This window comes from Lithobates pipiens, unplaced genomic scaffold (genome assembly GCF_037356315.1).
Source record: "Lithobates pipiens isolate NorthernLeopardFrog02 unplaced genomic scaffold, aLitPip1_a1.2 Scaffold_106, whole genome shotgun sequence".
Classification (NCBI taxonomy): Eukaryota; Metazoa; Chordata; class Amphibia; order Anura; family Ranidae; genus Lithobates; species Lithobates pipiens.
Window position 1 is genome coordinate 530,257 of NW_027507692.1, and position 20,558 is coordinate 550,814.

Below are 20,558 nucleotides of genomic sequence, written 5' to 3' on the forward strand. Positions count from 1 at the left end.
GATGGAGGAGGGGAGGGAAGGATCATTGATTGAGGTGGGGTGGGAAGGCTCATTGATGGAGGAGGGGAGGGAAGGATCATTGATGGAGGTGGGGAGGGAAGGCTCATTGATGGAGGTGGGGAGGGAAGGCTCATTTTTGGAGGTGGAGGAGGGAAGGCTCATTGATGGAGGAGGGGAGGGAAGGCTCATTGATGGAGGTGGGGAGGGAAGGCTCGTTGATGGAGGAGGGGAGGGAAGGCTCATTGATGGAGGTGGGGAGGGAAGGATCATTGATGGAGGTGGGGAGGGAAGGCTCATTGATGGAGGTGGGGAGGGAAGGCTCATTGATGGAGGTGGGGAGGGAAGGCTCATTGATGGAGGTGGGGAGGGAAGGCTCATTGATGGAGGTGGGGAGGGAAGGATCATTGATGGAGGGAAGGATCATTGATGGAGGAGATTACCCCTGAGATCGCTGAGAACACCCCGAGATTGCTACTGGGTTCACCCCTGAGATTACCCCTAAGATCGCTACTGAGATCACCCCTGAGATCGCTACTGAGATCACCCCTGAGATCGATACTGAGATTACCCCTGAGATCGCTACTGAGATTACCCCTGAGATTGCTACTGAGATCACCCCTGAGATCGCTACTGAGATCACCCCTGAGATCGCTACTGAGATTACCCCTGAGATCGATACTGAGATTACCCCTGAGATCGATACTGAGATCACCCCTGAGATCGCTACTGAGATCACCCCTGAGATCGCTACTGAGATTACCCCTGAGATCGATACTGAGATTACCCCTGAGATCGCTACTGAGATCACCCCTGAGATCGCTACTGAGATTACCCCTGAGATCGCTACTGAGATTACCCCTGAGATCGATACTGAGATTACCCCTGAGATTGCTACTGAGATCACCCCTGAGATCACCCCTGAGATTACTACTAATGTAACTATAGAGGGAAGACAAGCGTTCCAGAAATAGAAGATCTACAGATGTCATCTGATGAAATATGGAGATCTGACCGGGAAATATGGAGACCTGACCGGGAAATATGGAGACCTGACCGGGAAATATGGAGATGTGACCGGGAAATATGGAGATGTGACCGTGAAATATGGAGATGTGACAGTGAAATATGGAGATCTGACCGGGAAATATGGAGATCTGACCGGGAAATATGGAGATGTGACCGGGAAATATGGAGATGTGACCGGGAAATATGGAGATGTGACCGGGAAATATGGAGATGTGACCGTGAAATATGGAGATCTGACCGGGAAATATGGAGATCTGACCGGGAAATATGGAGATCTGACCGGGAAATATGGAGACCTGACCGGGAAATATGGAGAGCTGACCGTTCACATTTTGCACTTAATATAAAAATTGGAATTTGCAAAAACAATAAAAAAAAGAGAAGATTGCTGGTGAAGAATTATTACACATTAATCTTCTAAATTGGGGAAAAGTCTCAGGGATCCTTTGATGGGGTACAGATCATTGCACAGACAGGTGATGGGTATAGGGGTCTCCTGTGATCAGGTGGAGGAGTATGGGGGTCTCCTGTGATCAGGCGGAGGAGTATGGGGGTCTCCTGTGATCAGGTGGAGGAGTATGGGGGTCTCCTGTGATCAGGTGGAGAGGTATGGGGGTCTCCTGTGATCAGGCGGAGGAGTATGGGGGTCTCCTGTGATCAGGTGGAGGGGTATGGGGGTCTCCTGTGATCAGGTGGAGAGGTATGGGGGTCTCCTGTGATCAGGTGGAGAGGTATGGGGGTCTCCTGTGATCAGGCGGAGGAGTATGGGGGTCTCCTGTGACCAGGTGGAGAGGTATAGGGGTCTCCTGTGATCAGGCGGAGGAGTATGGGGGTCTCCTGTGATCAGGTGGAGGAGTATGGGGGTCTCCTGTGATCAGGTGGAGAGGTATGGGGGTCTCCTGTGATCAGGCGGAGGAGTATGGGGGTCTCCTGTGATCAGGTGGAGAGGTATGGGGGTCTCCTGTGATCAGGTGGAGAGGTATGGGGGTCTCCTGTGATCAGGTGGAGGGGTATGGGGGTCTCCAGTGATCAGGTGGAGGGGTATGGGGGTCTCCAGTGATCAGGTGGAGAGGTATGGGGGTCTCCTGTGATCAGGTGAGGGGGTATGGGGGTCTCCTGTGATCAGGTGAAGGGGTATGGGGGTCTCCTGTGATCAGGTGGAGGGGTATGGGGGTCTCCTGTGATCAGGTGAAGGGGTATGGGGGTCTCCTGTGATCAGGTGGAGGGGAATGGGGGTCTCCTGTGATCAGGTGGAGGGGTATGGGGGTCTCCTGTGAGAAGGTGGAGAGGTATGAGGGTGTCCTGTGATCAGGTGTAGTATGGGGGTCTCCTGTGATCAGGTGGAGGGGTATGGGGGTCTCCTGTGATCAGGTGAAGGGGTATGGGGGTCTCCTGTGATCAGATGGAGGAGTATGGGGGTCTCCTGTGATCAGGGGGAGAGGTATGGGGATCTCCTGTGATCAGATGGAGGAGTATGAGGGTCTCCTGTGATTACGGGGAGGGGTATGGGGGTCTCCTGTGACCAGGTGGAGAGGTATGGGGGTCTTCTGTGATCAGGTGGAGGGGTATGGGGGTCTCCTGTGATCAGGTGGAGGGGTATGGGTGTCTCCTGTGATCAGATGGAGGAGTATGGGGGTCTCCTGTGATCAGATAGAGGAGTATGGGGGTCTCCTGTGATCAGGTGGAGGAGTATGGGGGTCTCCTGTGATCAGGTGGAGAGGTATGGGGGTCTCCTGTGATCAGGGGGAGGAGTATTGGGGTCTCCTGTGATGAGGTGGAGAGGTATGGGGGTCTGTTGTGACCAGGTGGAGAGGTATGGGGGTCTCCTGTGATCAGGTGGAGGAGTATGGGGGTTTCCTGTGATCAGGTGGAGGGGTATGGGGGTCTCCTGTGATCAGGTGGAGGTGTATGGGGGTCTCCTGTGATCAGGTGGAGGGGTATGGGGGTCTCCTGTGATCAGGCGGAGGGGTATGGGGGTCTTCTGTGATCAGGCGGAGGAGTATGGGGGTCTCCTGTGATCAGGTGGAGATGTATGGGGGTTTCCTGTGATCAGGTGGAGGGGTATGGGGGTCTCCTGTGATCAGGTGGAGGGGTATGGGGGTCTCCTGTTATCAGGTGGAGGAGTATGGGGGTCTCCTGTGATCAGGTGGAGGTGTATGGGGGTCTCCTGTGATCAGGTGGAGAGGTATGGGGGTTTCCTGTGATCAGGTGGAGAGGTATGGGGGTTTCCTGTGATCAGGTGGAGGGGTATGGGGGTCTCCTGTGATCATGGGGAGGTGTATGGGGGTCTCCTGTGATCAGGTGGAGGTGTATGGGGGTCTCCTGTGATCAGGTGGAGGTGTATGGGGGTTTCCTGTGATCAGGCGGAGGAGTATGGGGGTCTCCTGTGATCAGGGGGAGGTGTATGGGGGTCTCCTGTGATCAGGTGGAGGGGTATGGGGGTGTCCTGTGATCAGGGGGAGGTGTATGGGGGTCTCCTGTTATCAGGTGGAGGAGTATGGGGGTGTCCTGTGATCAGGGGGAGGTGTATGGGGGTCTCCTGTGATCAGGTGGAGGTGTATGGGGGTCTCCTGTGATCAGGTGGAGGGGTATGGGGGTCTCCTGTGATCAGGCGGAGGGGTATGGGGGTCTTCTGTGATCAGGCGGAGGAGTATGGGGGTCTCCTGTGATCAGGTGGAGATGTATGGGGGTTTCCTGTGATCAGGTGGAGGGGTATGGGGGTCTCCTGTGATCAGGTGGAGGGGTATGGGGGTCTCCTGTTATCAGGTGGAGGAGTATGGGGGTCTCCTGTGATCAGGTGGAGGTGTATGGGGGTCTCCTGTGATCAGGTGGAGAGGTATGGGGGTTTCCTGTGATCAGGTGGAGAGGTATGGGGGTTTCCTGTGATCAGGTGGAGGGGTATGGGGGTCTCCTGTGATCATGGGGAGGTGTATGGGGGTCTCCTGTGATCAGGTGGAGGTGTATGGGGGTCTCCTGTGATCAGGTGGAGGTGTATGGGGGTTTCCTGTGATCAGGCGGAGGAGTATGGGGGTCTCCTGTGATCAGGGGGAGGTGTATGGGGGTCTCCTGTGATCAGGTGGAGGGGTATGGGGGTGTCCTGTGATCAGGGGGAGGTGTATGGGGGTCTCCTGTTATCAGGTGGAGGAGTATGGGGGTGTCCTGTGATCAGGGGGAGGTGTATGGGGGTCTCCTGTGATCAGGTGGAGGTGTATGGGGGTCTCCTGTTATCAGGTGTATGGGGGTCTCCAGAAGCTCTGCACTTACCTGGAAGGATGGATATCCAGCAGCTGAGGATAGCCAGCAGTCTCATGGTGATCTGGTTTAGGGAGATGAGATGTCGGGGTGATCAGTGGGTTTCATGTCCTGGGGGTGCACACAGAGTCCTCAGCACATGGGGGTCCTCAGCACATGGGGGTCCTCAGCACATGGGGGTCTCAGTATGAGGGTCCTGGAAAGCTGTATGAGTGATATAAGAGGGCAGCATGTCTGCAGAGCTGTACTGTCATTCCATCCTCCTCTCCCGACTGTTGTGTCTTCTCATCTCCTCTTCTCCTTCCTCCTCCCCCCACTCCAATCCCTCCAATCCTCCTCCTCCATCACCTGACACCTGCCGGCTCCTCCGTCATCCCATCCTCCACTTTAATTACCTTCCCGACACCGGAGGATTCCCACCCCGCTTCCCCGAAATTCCCTATTACACCGGAGGATTCCCACCCCGCTTCCCCGCAATTCCCCATTACACCGGAGGATTCCCACCCCGCTTCCCCGCAATTCCCCATTACACCGGAGGATTCCCACCCCGCTTCCCCGCAATTCCCCATTACACCGGAGGATTCCCACCCCGCTTCCCCGCAATTCCTTATTACACCGGAGGATTCCCACCCCGCTTCCCCGAAATTCCCTATTACACCGGAGGATTCCCACCCCGCTTCCCCGAAATTCCCCATTACACCGCAGGATTCCCACCCCGCTTCCCCGGAATTCCCCATTACACCGGAGGATTCCCACCCCGCTTCCCCGCAATTCCCCATTACACCGGAGGATTCCCACCCCGCTTCCCCGCAATTCCTTATTACACCGGAGGATTCCCACCCCGCTTCCCCGAAATTCCCTATTACACCGGAGGATTCCCACCCCGCTTCCCCGAAATTCCCCATTACACAGGAGGATTCCCACCCCGCTTCCCCGCAATTCCCCATTACACCGGAGGATTCCCACCCCGCTTCCCCGAAATTCCCCATTACACCGGAGGATTCCCACCCCGCTTCCCCGCAATTCCCCATTACACCGGAGGATTCCCACCCCGCTTCCCCGAAATTCCCCATTACAGCGGAGGATTCCCACCCCGCTTCCCCGCAATTCCCCATTACACCGGAGGATTCCCCCCCCCGCTTCCCCGGATTTCCGATTACACTGGAGGATTCCCACCCCGCTTCCCCGCAATTCCCCATTACACCGGAGGATTCCCCCCCCGCTTCCCCGGATTTCCGATTACACCGGAGGATTCCCACCCCGCTTCCCCGCAATTCCCCATTACACCGGAGGATTCCCACCCCGCTTCCCCAAAATTCCCCATTACACCGGAGGATTCCCACCCCGCTTCCCCGCAATTCCCCATTACACCGGAGAATTCCCACCCCGCTTCCCCAAAATTCCCCATTACACCGGAGGATTCCCACCCCGCTTCCCCGGAATTCCCCATTACACCGGAGGATTCCCACCCCGCTTCCCCGGAAATCCCCATTACACCGGAGGATTCCCACCCCGCTTCCCCGCAATTCCCCATTACACCGGAGGATTCCCACCCCGCTTCCCCGCAATTCCCCATTACACCGGAGGATTCCCACCCCGCTTCCCCGCAATTCCCCATTACACCGGAGGAATCCCACCCCGCTTCCCCGAAATTCCCCATTACACCGGAGGATTCCCACCCCGCTTCCCCACAATTCCCCATTACACCGGAGGATTCCCACCCCGCTTCCCCGCAATTCCCCATTACACCGGAGGATTCCCACCCCGCTTCCCCACAATTCCCCATTACACCGGAGGATTCCCACCCCGCTTCCCCGGAATTCCCCATTACACCGGAGGATTCCCACCCCGCTTCCCCGCAATTCCCCATTACACCGGAGGATTCCCACCCCGCTTCCCCGCAATTCCCCATTACACCGGAGGATTCCCACCCCGCTTCCCCGCAATTCCCCATTACACCGGAGGATTCCCACCCCGCTTCCCCACAATTCCCCATTACACCGGAGGATTCCCACCCCGCTTCCCCGCAATTCCCCATTACACCGGAGGATTCCCACCCCGCTTCCCCACAATTCCCCAATACACCGGAGGATTCCCACCCCGCTTCCCCGGAATTCCCCATTACACAGGAGGATTCCCACCCCGCTTCCCCGCAATTCCCCATTACACCGGAGGATTCCCACCCCGCTTCCCCACAATTCCCCATTACACCGGAGGATTCCCACCCCGCTTCCCCGGAATTCCCCATTACACCGGAGGATTCCCACCCCGCTTCCCCGGAATTCCCCATTACACCAGAGGATTCCCACCCCGCTTCCCCGCAATTCCCCATTACACCGGAGGATTCCCACCCCACTTCCCCGCAATTCCCCATTACACTGGAGGATTCCCACCCCGCTTCCCCGCAATTCCCCATTACACCGGAGGATCCCCACCCCGCTTCCCCGAAATTCCCCATTACACCGGAGGATTCCCACCCCGCTTCCCCGAAATTCCCCATTACACCGGAGGATTCCCACCCCGCTTCCCCACAATTCCCCATTACACCGGAGGATTCCCACCCCGCTTCCCCGCAATTCCCCATTACACCGGAGGATTCCCACCCCGCTTCCCCGCAATTCCTCATTACACCGGAGGATTCCCACCCCGCTTCCCCGCAATTCCCCATTACACCGGAGGATTCCCACCCCGCTTCCCCGAAATTCCCTATTACACCGGAGGATTCCCACCCCGCTTCCCCGCAATTCCCCATTACACCGGAGGATTCCCACCCCGCTTCCCCGGAATTCCCCATTACACCGGAGGATTCCCACCCCGCTTCCCCAAAATTCCCCATTACACCGGAGGATTCCCACCCCGCTTCCCCGCAATTCCCCATTACACCGGAGGATTCCCACCCCGCTTCCCCAAAATTCCCCATTACACCGGAGGATTCCCACCCCGCTTCCCTGCAATTCCCCATTACACCGGAGGATTCCCACCCCGCTTCCCCAAAATTCCCCATTACACCGGAGGATTCCCACCCTGCTTCCCCGCAATTCCCCATTACACCGGAGGATTCCCACCCCGCTTCCCCGCAATTCCCCATTACACCGGAGGATTCCCACCCCGCTTTCCCACAATTCCCCATTACACCGGAGGATTCCCACCCCGCTTCCCCGCAATTCCCCATTACACCGGAGGATTCCCACCCCGCTTCCCCGCAATTCCCCATTACACCGGAGGATTCCCACCCCGCTTCCCCGGATTTCCCCATTACACCGGAGGATTCCCACCCCGCTTCCCCGCAATTCCCCATTACACCGGAGGATTCCCACCTCGCTTCCCCGGATTTCCCCATTACACCGGAGGATTCCCACCCCGCTTCCCCGCAATTCCCCATTACACCGGAGGATTCCCACCCCACTTCCCCGCAATTCCCCATTACACCGGAGAATTCCCACCCCGCTTCCCCACAATTCCCCATTACACCGGAGGATTCCCACCCCGCTTCCCCGCAATTCCCCATTACACTGGAGGATTCCCACCCCGCTTCCCCGCAATTCCCCATTACACCGGAGGATTCCCACCCCGCTTCCCCACAATTCCCCATTACACCGGAGGATTCCCACCCCACTTCCCCGCAATTCCCCATTACACCGGAGGATTCCCACCCCGCTTCCCCACAATTCCCCATTACACCGGAGGATTCCCACCCCGCTTCCCCGCAATTCCCCATTACACCGGAGGATTCCCACCCCGCTTCCCCACAATTCCCCATTACACCGGAGGATTCCCACCCCGCTTCCCCGGAATTCCCCATTACACCGGAGGATTCCCACCCCGCTTCCCCGCAATTCCCCATTACACCGGAGGATTCCCACCCCGCTTCCCCGCAATTCCCCATTACACCGGAGGATTCCCACCCCGCTTCCCCGCAATTCCCCATTACACCGGAGGATTCCCACCCCGCTTCCCCACAATTCCCCATTACACCGTAGGATTCCCACCCCGCTTCCCCGCAATTCCCCATTACACCGGAGGATTCCCACCCCGCTTCCCCACAATTCCCCATTACACGGGAGGATTCCCACCCCGCTTCCCCAAAATTCCCCATTACACCGGAGGATTCCCACCCCGCTTCCCCGCAATTCCCCATTATACCGGAGGATTCCCACCCCGCTTCCCCACAATTCCCCATTACACTGGAGGATTCCCACCCCACTTCCCCGCAATTCCCCATTACACCGGAGGATTCCCACCCCGCTTCACCGCAATTCCCCATTACACCGGAGGATTCCCACCCCGCTTCCCCGAAATTCCCCATTACACCGGAGGATTCCCACCCCGCTTCCCCGCAATTCCCCATTACACCGGAGGATTCCCACCCCGCTTCCCCGCAATTCCCCATTACACCGGAGGATTCCCACCCCGCTTCCCCGGAATTCCCCATTACACCGGAGGATTCCCACCCCGCTTCCCCACAATTCCCCATTACACCGGAGGATTCCCACCCCGCTTCCCCGCAATTCCCCATTACACCGGAGGATTCCCACCCCGCTTCCCCGCAATTCCTCATTACACCGGAGGATTCCCACCCCGCTTCCCCGCAATTCCCCATTACACCGGAGGATTCCCACCCCGCTTCCCCGAAATTCCCTATTACACCGGAGGATTCCCACCCCGCTTCCCCGCAATTCCCCATTACACCGGAGGATTCCCACCCCGCTTCCCCGGAATTCCCCATTACACCGGAGGATTCCCACCCCGCTTCCCCAAAATTCCCCATTACACCGGAGGATTCCCACCCCGCTTCCCCGCAATTCCCCATTACACCGGAGGATTCCCACCCCGCTTCCCCAAAATTCCCCATTACACCGGAGGATTCCCACCCCGCTTCCCTGCAATTCCCCATTACACCGGAGGATTCCCACCCCGCTTCCCCAAAATTCCCCATTACACCGGAGGATTCCCACCCTGCTTCCCCGCAATTCCCCATTACACCGGAGGATTCCCACCCCGCTTCCCCGCAATTCCCCATTACACCGGAGGATTCCCACCCCGCTTTCCCACAATTCCCCATTACACCGGAGGATTCCCACCCCGCTTCCCCGCAATTCCCCATTACACCGGAGGATTCCCACCCCGCTTCCCCGCAATTCCCCATTACACCGGAGGATTCCCACCCCGCTTCCCCGGATTTCCCCATTACACCGGAGGATTCCCACCCCGCTTCCCCGCAATTCCCCATTACACCGGAGGATTCCCACCTCGCTTCCCCGGATTTCCCCATTACACCGGAGGATTCCCACCCCGCTTCCCCGCAATTCCCCATTACACCGGAGGATTCCCACCCCACTTCCCCGCAATTCCCCATTACACCGGAGAATTCCCACCCCGCTTCCCCACAATTCCCCATTACACCGGAGGATTCCCACCCCGCTTCCCCGCAATTCCCCATTACACTGGAGGATTCCCACCCCGCTTCCCCGCAATTCCCCATTACACCGGAGGATTCCCACCCCGCTTCCCCACAATTCCCCATTACACCGGAGGATTCCCACCCCACTTCCCCGCAATTCCCCATTACACCGGAGGATTCCCACCCCGCTTCCCCACAATTCCCCATTACACCGGAGGATTCCCACCCCGCTTCCCCGCAATTCCCCATTACACCGGAGGATTCCCACCCCGCTTCCCCACAATTCCCCATTACACCGGAGGATTCCCACCCCGCTTCCCCGGAATTCCCCATTACACCGGAGGATTCCCACCCCGCTTCCCCGCAATTCCCCATTACACCGGAGGATTCCCACCCCGCTTCCCCGCAATTCCCCATTACACCGGAGGATTCCCACCCCGCTTCCCCGCAATTCCCCATTACACCGGAGGATTCCCACCCCGCTTCCCCACAATTCCCCATTACACCGTAGGATTCCCACCCCGCTTCCCCGCAATTCCCCATTACACCGGAGGATTCCCACCCCGCTTCCCCACAATTCCCCATTACACGGGAGGATTCCCACCCCGCTTCCCCAAAATTCCCCATTACACCGGAGGATTCCCACCCCGCTTCCCCGCAATTCCCCATTATACCGGAGGATTCCCACCCCGCTTCCCCACAATTCCCCATTACACTGGAGGATTCCCACCCCACTTCCCCGCAATTCCCCATTACACCGGAGGATTCCCACCCCGCTTCACCGCAATTCCCCATTACACCGGAGGATTCCCACCCCGCTTCCCCGAAATTCCCCATTACACCGGAGGATTCCCACCCCGCTTCCCCGCAATTCCCCATTACACCGGAGGATTCCCACCCCGCTTCCCCGCAATTCCCCATTACACCGGAGGATTCCCACCCCGCTTCCCCGGAATTCCCCATTACACCGGAGGATTCCCACCCCGCTTCCCCGCAATTCCCCATTAAACCGGAGGATTCCCACCCCGCTTCCCCGGAATTCCCCATTACACCGGAGGATTCCCACCCCGCTTCCCCGGATTTCCCCATTACACCGGAGGATTCCCACCTCGCTTCCCCGCAATTCCCCATTACACCAGAGGATTCCCACCCCGCTTCCCCGCAATTCCCCATTACACCGGAGGATTCCCACCCCGCTTCCCCGGAATTCCCCATTACACCGAAGGATTCCCACCCCGCTTCCCCGCAATTCCCCATTACACCGGAGGATTCCCACCCCGCTTCCCCGGAATTCCCCATTACACCGAAGGATTCCCACCCCGCTTCCACGCAATTCCCCATTACACCGGAGGATTCCCACCCCGCTTCCCCGCAATTCCCCATTACACCGGAGGATTCCCACCCCGCTTCCCCGAAATTCCCCATTACACCGGAGGATTCCCACCCCTCTTCCCCGAAATTCCCCATTACACCGGAGGATTCCCACCCCGCTTCCCCACAATTCCCCATTACACCGGAGGATTCCCACCCCGCTTCCCCGCAATTCCCCATTACACCGGAGGATTCCCACCCCGCTTCCCCGCAATTCCCCATTACACCGGAGGATTCCCACCCCGCTTCCCCGCAATTCCCCATTACACCGGAGGATTCCCACCCCGCTTGCCTGAAATTCCCCATTACACCGGAGGATTCCCACCCCGCTTCCCCGCAATTCCCCATTACACCGGAGGATTCCCACCCCGCTTCCCCGAAATTCCCCATTACACCGGAGGATTCCCACCCCGCTTCCCCGGATATCCCATTACACCGGAGGATTCCCACCCCGCTTCCCCGAAATTCCCCATTACACCGGAGGATTCCCACCCCGCTTCACCGCAATTCCCCATAACACCGGAGGATTCCCACCCCGCTTCCCCGCAATTCCCCATTACCCCGGAGGATTCCCACCCCGCTTCCCCGCAATTCCCCATTACACCGGAGGATTCCCACCCCGCTTCCCCGGATTTCCCATTACACCGGAGAATTCCCACCCCGCTTCCCCGCAATTCCCCATTACACCGGAGGATTCCCACCCCGCTTCCCCGCAATTCCCCATTACACCGGAGGATTCCCACCCCGCTTCCCCGCAATTCCCCATTACACCGAAGGATTCCCACCCCGCTTCCCCGGATTTCCCATTACACCGGAGGATTCCCACCCCGCTTCCCCACAATTCCCCATTACACCGTAGGATTCCCACCCCGCTTCCCTGGAATTCCCCATTACACCGGAGGATTCCCACCCCGCTTCCCCACAATTCCCCATTACACCGGAGGATTCCCACCCCGCTTCCCCACAATTCCCCATTACACCGGAGGATTCCCACCCCGCTTCCCCCGCATTTCCCCATTACACCGGAGGATTCCCACCCCGCTTCCCCGGATTTCCCCATTACACCGGAGGATTCCCACCCCGCTTCCCCGCAATTCCCCATTACACCGGAGGATTGCCACCCCACTTCCCCGGATTTCCCATTACACTGGAGGATTCCCACCCCGCTTCCCCGGATTTCCCCATTACACCGGAGGATTCCCACCTCGCTTCCCCGCAATTCCCCATTACACCGGAGGATTCCCACCCCGCTTCCCCGGATTTCCCCATTACACCGTAGGATTCCCACCCCGCTTCCCCGCAATTCCCCATTACACCGGAGGATTCCCACCCCGCTTCCCCGGATTTCCCCATTACACCGGAGGATTCCCACCCCGCTTCCCCACAATTCCCCATTACACCGGAGGATTCCCACCTCGCTTCCCCGGATTTCCCCATTACACCGGAGGATTCCCACCCCGCTTCCCCGCAATTCCCCATTACACCGGAGGATTCCCACCCCACTTCCCCGGATTTCCCATTACACTGGAGGATTCCCACCCCGCTTCCCCGGATTTCCCCATTACACCGGAGGATTCCCACCTCGCTTCCCCGCAATTCCCCATTACACCGGAGGATTCCCACCCCGCTTCCCCGGATTTCCCCATTACACCGGAGGATTCCCACCCCGCTTCCCCGCAATTCCCCATTACACCGGAGGATTCCCACCCCGCTTCCCCGGATTTCCCCATTACACCGGAGGATTCCCACCCCGCTTCCCCACAATTCCCCATTACACCGGAGGATTCCCACCCCGCTTCCCCAGAATTCCCCATTACACCGGAGGATTCCCACCCCGCTTCCCCGGATTTCCCCATTACACCGGAGGATTCCCACCTCGCTTCCCCGCAATTCCCCATTACACCAGAGGATTCCCACCCCGCTTCCCCGCAATTCCCCATTACACCGGAGGATTCCCACCCCGCTTCCCCGGAATTCCCCATTACACCGGAGGATTCCCACCCCACTTCCCCGCAATTCCCCATTACACCGAAGGATTCCCACCCCGCTTCCACGCAATTCCCCATTACACCGGAGGATTCCCACCCCGCTTCCCCGCAAATCCCCATTACACCGGAGGATTCCCACCCCGCTTCCCCGAAATTCCCCATTACACCGGAGGATTCCCACCCCGCTTCCCCGGAATTCCCCATTACACCGGAGGATTCCCACCCCGCTTCCCCCGCATTTCCCCATTACACCGGAGGATTCCCACCCCGCTTCCCCGGATTTCCCCATTACACCGGAGGATTCCCACCCCGCTTCCCCGCAATTCCCCATTACACCGGAGGATTCCCACCCCACTTCCCCGGATTTCCCATTACACTGGAGGATTCCCACCCCGCTTCCCCGGATTTCCCCATTACACCGGAGGATTCCCACCTCGCTTCCCCGCAATTCCCCATTACACCGGAGGATTCCCACCCCGCTTCCCCGGATTTCCCCATTACACCGTAGGATTCCCACCCCGCTTCCCCGCAATTCCCCATTACACCGGAGGATTCCCACCCCGCTTCCCCGGATTTCCCCATTACACCGGAGGATTCCCACCCCGCTTCCCCGCAATTCCCCATTACACCGGAGGATTCCCACCTCGCTTCCCCGGATTTCCCCATTACACCGGAGGATTCCCACCCCGCTTCCCCGCAATTCCCCATTACACCGGAGGATTCCCACCCCGCTTCCCCGCAATTCCCCATTACACCAGAGGATTCCCACCCCGCTTCCCCGCAATTCCCCATTACACCGGAGGATTCCCACCTCGCTTCCCCGCAATTCCCCATTACACCGGAGGATTCCCACCCCGCTTCCCCGGATTTCCCCATTACACCGTAGGATTCCCACCCCGCTTCCCCGCAATTCCCCATTACACCGGAGGATTCCCACCCCGCTTCCCCGGATTTCCCCATTACACCGGAGGATTCCCACCCCGCTTCCCCGCAATTCCCCATTACACCGGAGGATTCCCACCTCGCTTCCCCGGATTTCCCCATTACACCGGAGGATTCCCACCCCGCTTCCCCGCAATTCCCCATTACACCGGAGGATTCCCACCCCGCTTCCCCGCAATTCCCCATTACACCAGAGGATTCCCACCCCGCTTCCCCGCAATTCCCCATTACACCGTAGGATTCCCACCCCGCTTCCCCGCAATTCCCCATTACACCGGAGGATTCCCACCCCGCTTCCCCGGATTTCCCCATTACACCGGAGGATTCCCACCCCGCTTCCCCGCAATTCCCCATTACACCGGAGGATTCCCACCTCGCTTCCCCGGATTTCCCCATTACACCGGAGGATTCCCACCCCGCTTCCCCGCAATTCCCCATTACACCGGAGGATTCCCACCCCGCTTCCCCGCAATTCCCCATTACACCAGAGGATTCCCACCCCGCTTCCCCGCAATTCCCCATTACACTGGAGGATTCCCACACCGCTTCCCCGGATTTCCCCATTACACCGGAGGATTCCCACCTCGCTTCCCCGCAATTCCCCATTACACCGGAGGATTCCCACCCCGCTTCCCCGGATTTCCCCATTACACCGGAGGATTCCCACCCCGCTTCCCCGCAATTCCCCATTACACCGGAGGATTCCCACCCCGCTTCCCCGGATTTCTCCATTACACCGGAGGATTCCCACCCCGCTTCCCCACAATTCCCCATTACACCGGAGGATTCCCACCCCGCTTCCCCAGAATTCCCCATTACACCGGAGGATTCCCACCCCGCTTCCCCGGATTTCCCCATTACACCGGAGGATTCCCACCTCGCTTCCCCGCAATTCCCCATTACACCAGAGGATTCCCACCCCGCTTCCCCGCAATTCCCCATTACACCGGAGGATTCCCACCCCGCTTCCCCGGAATTCCCCATTACACCGAAGGATTCCCACCCCGCTTCCACGCAATTCCCCATTACACCGGAGGATTCCCACCCCGCTTCCCCGCAAATCCCCATTACACCGGAGGATTCCCACCCCGCTTCCCCGAAATTCCCCATTACACCGGAGGATTCCCACCCCGCTTCCCCGAAATTCCCCATTACACCGGAGGATTCCCACCCCGCTTCCCCACAATTCCCCATTACACCGGAGGATTCCCACCCCGCTTCCCCGCAATTCCCCATTACACCGGAGGATTCCCACCCCGCTTCCCCACAATTCCCCATTACACCGGAGGATTCCCACCCCGCTTCCCCGCAATTCCCCATTACACCGGAGGATTCCCACCCCGCTTCCCTGAAATTCCCCATTACACCGGAGGATTCCCACCCCGCTTCCCCGCAATTCCCCATTACACCGGAGGATTCCCACCCCGCTTCCCCGCAATTCCCCATTACACCGGAGGATTCCCACCCCGCTTCCCCGCAATTCCCCATTACACCGGAGGATTCCCACCCCGCTTCCCCGCAATTCCCCATTACACCGGAGGATTCCCACCCCGCTTCCCGGCAATTCCCCATTACACCGGAGGATTCCCACCCCGCTTCCCTGAAATTCCCCATTACACCGGAGGATTCCCACCCCGCTTCCCCGCAATTCCCCATTACACCGGAGGATTCCCACCCCGCTTCCCCGCAATTCCCCATTACACCGGAGGATTCCCACCCCGCTTCCCCGGATTTCCCATTACACCGGAGGATTCCCACCCCGCTTCCCCGAAATTCCCCATTACACCGGAGGATTCCCACCCCGCTTCCCCGCAATTCCCCATTACACCGGAGGATTCCCACCCCGCTTCCCCGCAATTCCCCATTACCCCGGAGGATTCCCACCCCGCTTCCCCGCAATTCCCCATTACACCGGAGGATTCCCACCCCGCTTCCCCGGATTTCCCATTACACCGGAGGATTCCCACCCCGCTTCCCCGGATTTCCCATTACACCGGAGGATTCCCACCCCGCTTCCCCGGATTTCCCATTACACCGGAGGATTCCCACCCCGCTTCCCCGGATTTCCCATTACACCGGAGAATTCCCACCCCGCTTCCCCGCAATTCCCCATTACACCGGAGGATTCCCACCCCGCTTCCCCGCAATTCCCCATTACACCGGAGGATTCCCACCCCGCTTCCCCGCAATTCCCCATTACACCGAAGGATTCCCACCCCGCTTCCCCGGATTCCCCATTACACCGGAGGATTCCCACCTCGCTTCCCCGCAATTCCCCATTACACCGGAGGATTCCCACCCCGCTTCCCCGGATTTCCCCATTACACCGTAGGATTCCCACCCCGCTTCCCCGCAATTCCCCATTACACCGGAGGATTCCCACCCCGCTTCCCCGGATTTCCCCATTACACCGGAGGATTCCCACCCCGCTTCCCCGCAATTCCCCATTACACCGGAGGATTCCCACCTCGCTTCCCCGGATTTCCCCATTACACCGGAGGATTCCCACCCCGCTTCCCCGCAATTCCCCATTACACCGGAGGATTCCCACCCCACTTCCCCGGATTTCCCATTACACTGGAGGATTCCCACACCGCTTCCCCGGATTTCCCCATTACACCGGAGGATTCCCACCTCGCTTCCCCGCAATTCCCCATTACACCGGAGGATTCCCACCCCGCTTCCCCGGATTTCCCCATTACACCGGAGGATTCCCACCCCGCTTCCCCGCAATTCCCCATTACACCGGAGGATTCCCACCCCGCTTCCCCGGATTTCTCCATTACACCGGAGGATTCCCACCCCGCTTCCCCACAATTCCCCATTACACCGGAGGATTCCCACCCCGCTTCCCCAGAATTCCCCATTACACCGGAGGATTCCCACCCCGCTTCCCCGGATTTCCCCATTACACCGGAGGATTCCCACCTCGCTTCCCCGCAATTCCCCATTACACCAGAGGATTCCCACCCCGCTTCCCCGCAATTCCCCATTACACCGGAGGATTCCCACCCCGCTTCCCCGGAATTCCCCATTACACCGAAGGATTCCCACCCCGCTTCCACGCAATTCCCCATTACACCGGAGGATTCCCACCCCGCTTCCCCGCAAATCCCCATTACACCGGAGGATTCCCACCCCGCTTCCCCGAAATTCCCCATTACACCGGAGGATTCCCACCCCGCTTCCCCGAAATTCCCCATTACACCGGAGGATTCCCACCCCGCTTCCCCACAATTCCCCATTACACCGGAGGATTCCCACCCCGCTTCCCCGCAATTCCCCATTACACCGGAGGATTCCCACCCCGCTTCCCCGCAATTCCCCATTACACCGGAGGATTCCCACCCCGCTTCCCCGCAATTCCCCATTACACCGGAGGATTCCCACCCCGCTTCCCTGAAATTCCCCATTACACCGGAGGATTCCCACCCCGCTTCCCCGCAATTCCCCATTACACCGGAGGATTCCCACCCCGCTTCCCCGCAATTCCCCATTACACCGGAGGATTCCCACCCCGCTTCCCCGCAATTCCCCATTACACCGGAGGATTCCCACCCCGCTTCCCCGGATTTCTCCATTACACCGGAGGATTCCCACCCCGCTTCCCCACAATTCCCCATTACACCGGAGGATTCCCACCCCGCTTCCCCAGAATTCCCCATTACACCGGAGGATTCCCACCCCGCTTCCCCGGATTTCCCCATTACACCGGAGGATTCCCACCTCGCTTCCCCGCAATTCCCCATTACACCAGAGGATTCCCACCCCGCTTGCCCGCAATTCCCCATTACACCGGAGGATTCCCACCCCGCTTCCCCGGAATTCCCCATTACACCGAAGGATTCCCACCCCGCTTCCACGCAATTCCCCATTACACCGGAGGATTCCCACCCCGCTTCCCCGCAAATCCCCATTACACCGGAGGATTCCCACCCCGCTTCCCCGAAATTCCCCATTACACCGGAGGATTCCCACCCCGCTTCCCCGAAATTCCCCATTACACCGGAGGATTCCCACCCCGCTTCCCCACAATTCCCCATTACACCGGAGGATTCCCACCCCGCTTCCCCGCAATTCCCCATTACACCGGAGGATTCCCACCCCGCTTCCCCGCAATTCCCCATTACACCGGAGGATTCCCACCCCGCTTCCCTGAAATTCCCCATTACACCGGAGGATTCCCACCCCGCTTCCCCGCAATTCCCCATTACACCGGAGGATTCCCACCCCGCTTCCCCGAAATTCCCCATTACACCGGAGGATTCCCACCCCGCTTCCCCGGATTTCCCATTACACCGGAGGATTCCCACCCCGCTTCCCCGAAATTCCCCATTACACCGGAGGATTCCCACCCCGCTTCCCCGCAATTCCCCATTACACCGGAGGATTCCCACCCCGCTTCCCCGCAATTCCCCATTACCCCGGAGGATTCCCACCCCGCTTCCCCGCAATTCCCCATTACACCGGAGGATTCCCACCCCGCTTCCCCGGATTTCCCATTACACCGGAGGATTCCCACCCCGCTTCCCCGGATTTCCCATTACACCGGAGGATTCCCACCCCGCTTCCCCGGATTTCCCATTACACCGGAGGATTCCCACCCCGCTTCCCCGGATTTCCCATTACACCGGAGAATTCCCACCCCGCTTCCCCGCAATTCCCCATTACACCGGAGGATTCCCACCCCGCTTCCCCGCAATTCCCCATTACACCGGAGGATTCCCACCCCGCTTCCCCGCAATTCCCCATTACACCGAAGGATTCCCACCCCGCTTCCCCGGATTTCCCATTACACCGGAGGATTCCCACCCCGCTTCCCCACAATTCCCCATTACACCGTAGGATTCCCACCCCGCTTCCCTGGAATTCCCCATTACACCGGAGGATTCCCACCCCGCTTCCCCCGCAATTCCCCATTACACCGGAGAATTCCCACCCCGCTTCCCCGGATTTCCCATTACACCGGAGGATTCCCACCCCGCTTCCCCGGATTTCCCCATTACACCGGAGGATTCCCACCCCGCTTCCCCGCAATTCCCCATTACACCGGAGGATTCCCACCCCACTTCCCCGGATTTCCCATTACACTGGAGGATTCCCACCCCGCTTCCCCGGATTTCCCCATTACACCGGAGGATTCCCACCTCGCTTCCCCGCAATTCCCCATTACACCGGAGGATTCCCACCCCGCTTCCCTGGATTTCCCCATTACACCGGAGGATTCCCACCCCGCTTCCCTGCAATTCCCCATTACACCGGAGGATTCCCACCCCGCTTCCCCAAAATTCCCCATTACACCGGAGGATTCCCACCCCGCTTCCCCGCAATTCCCCATTACACCGGAGGATTCCCACCCCGCTTCCCCGCAATTCCCCATTACACCGGAGGATTCCCACCTCGCTTCCCCGGATTTCCCCATTACACCGGAGGATTCCCACCCCGCTTCCCTGCAATTCCCCATTACACCGGAGGATTCCCACCCCACTTCCCCGGATTTCCCATTACACTGGAGGATTCCCACCCCACTTCCCCGCAATTCCCCATTACACCGGAGGATTCCCACCCCGCTTCCCCGGATTTCCCCATTACACCGGAGGATTCCCACCCCGCTTCCCCGCAATTCCCCATTACACCGGAGGATTCCCACCCCGCTTCCCCGGATTTCCCCATTACACCGGAGGATTCCCACCCCGCTTCCCCGCAATTCCCCATTACACCGGAGGATTCCCACCTCGCTTCCCCGGATTTCCCCATTACACCGGAGGATTCCCACCCCGCTTCCCCGCAATTCACCATTACACCGGAGGATTCCCACCCCGCTTCCCCGCAATTCCCCATTACACCGGAGGATTCCCACCCCGCTTCCCCGGATTTCCCATTACACCGGAGGATTCCCACCCCGCTTCCCCGCAATTCCCCATTACACCGGAGGATTCCCACCCCGCTTCACCGCAATTCCCCATTACACCGGAGGATTCCCACCCCGCTTCCCCGAAATTCCCCATTACACCGGAGGATTCCCACCCCGCTTCCCCGCAATTCCCCATTACACCGGAGGATTCCCACCCCGCTTCCCCGCAATTCCCCATTACACCGGAGGATTCCCACCCCGCTTCCCCATTACACCGGAGGATTCCCACCCCGCTTCCCCGCAATTCCCCATTACACCGGAGGATTCCCACCCCGCTTCCCCGCAATTCCCCATTACACCAGAGGATTCCCACCCCGCTTCCCCGCAATTCCCCATTACTCCGGAGGATTCCCACCCCGCTTCCCCGGAATTCCCCATTACACCGGAGGATTCCCACCCCGCTTCCCCGCAATTCCCCATTACACCGGAGGATTCCCACCCCGCTTCCCCGAAATTCCCCATTACACCGGAGGATTCCCACCCCGCTTCCCCGAAATTCCCCATTACACCGGAGGATTCCCACCCCGCTTCCCCACAATTCCCCATTACACCGGAGGATTCCCACCCCGCTTCCCCGCAATTCCCCATTACACCGGAGGATTCCCACCCCGCTTCCCCGCAATTCCCCATTACACCGGAGGATTCCCACCCCGCTTCCCCGCAA

The 20,558-nt window shown here is 59.3% G+C and overlaps 1 protein-coding gene across 1 annotated transcript in view; it reads right to left on the reverse strand.

The window, feature by feature from the left end:
* Positions 1–4,552, reverse strand: part of LOC143958481 (neuronal acetylcholine receptor subunit alpha-10-like) — an 83,899-nt gene extending 79,347 nt beyond the window's left edge. The window contains exon 1 of the mRNA XM_077467820.1: positions 4,291–4,552. Within this exon, the coding sequence (XP_077323946.1) occupies positions 4,291–4,336 (46 nt within the window). The 5' untranslated portion in view covers positions 4,337–4,552. The remainder of the gene's footprint in view (positions 1–4,290) is intronic.
* Between the last annotated feature and the right edge of the window lie 16,006 nt (positions 4,553–20,558).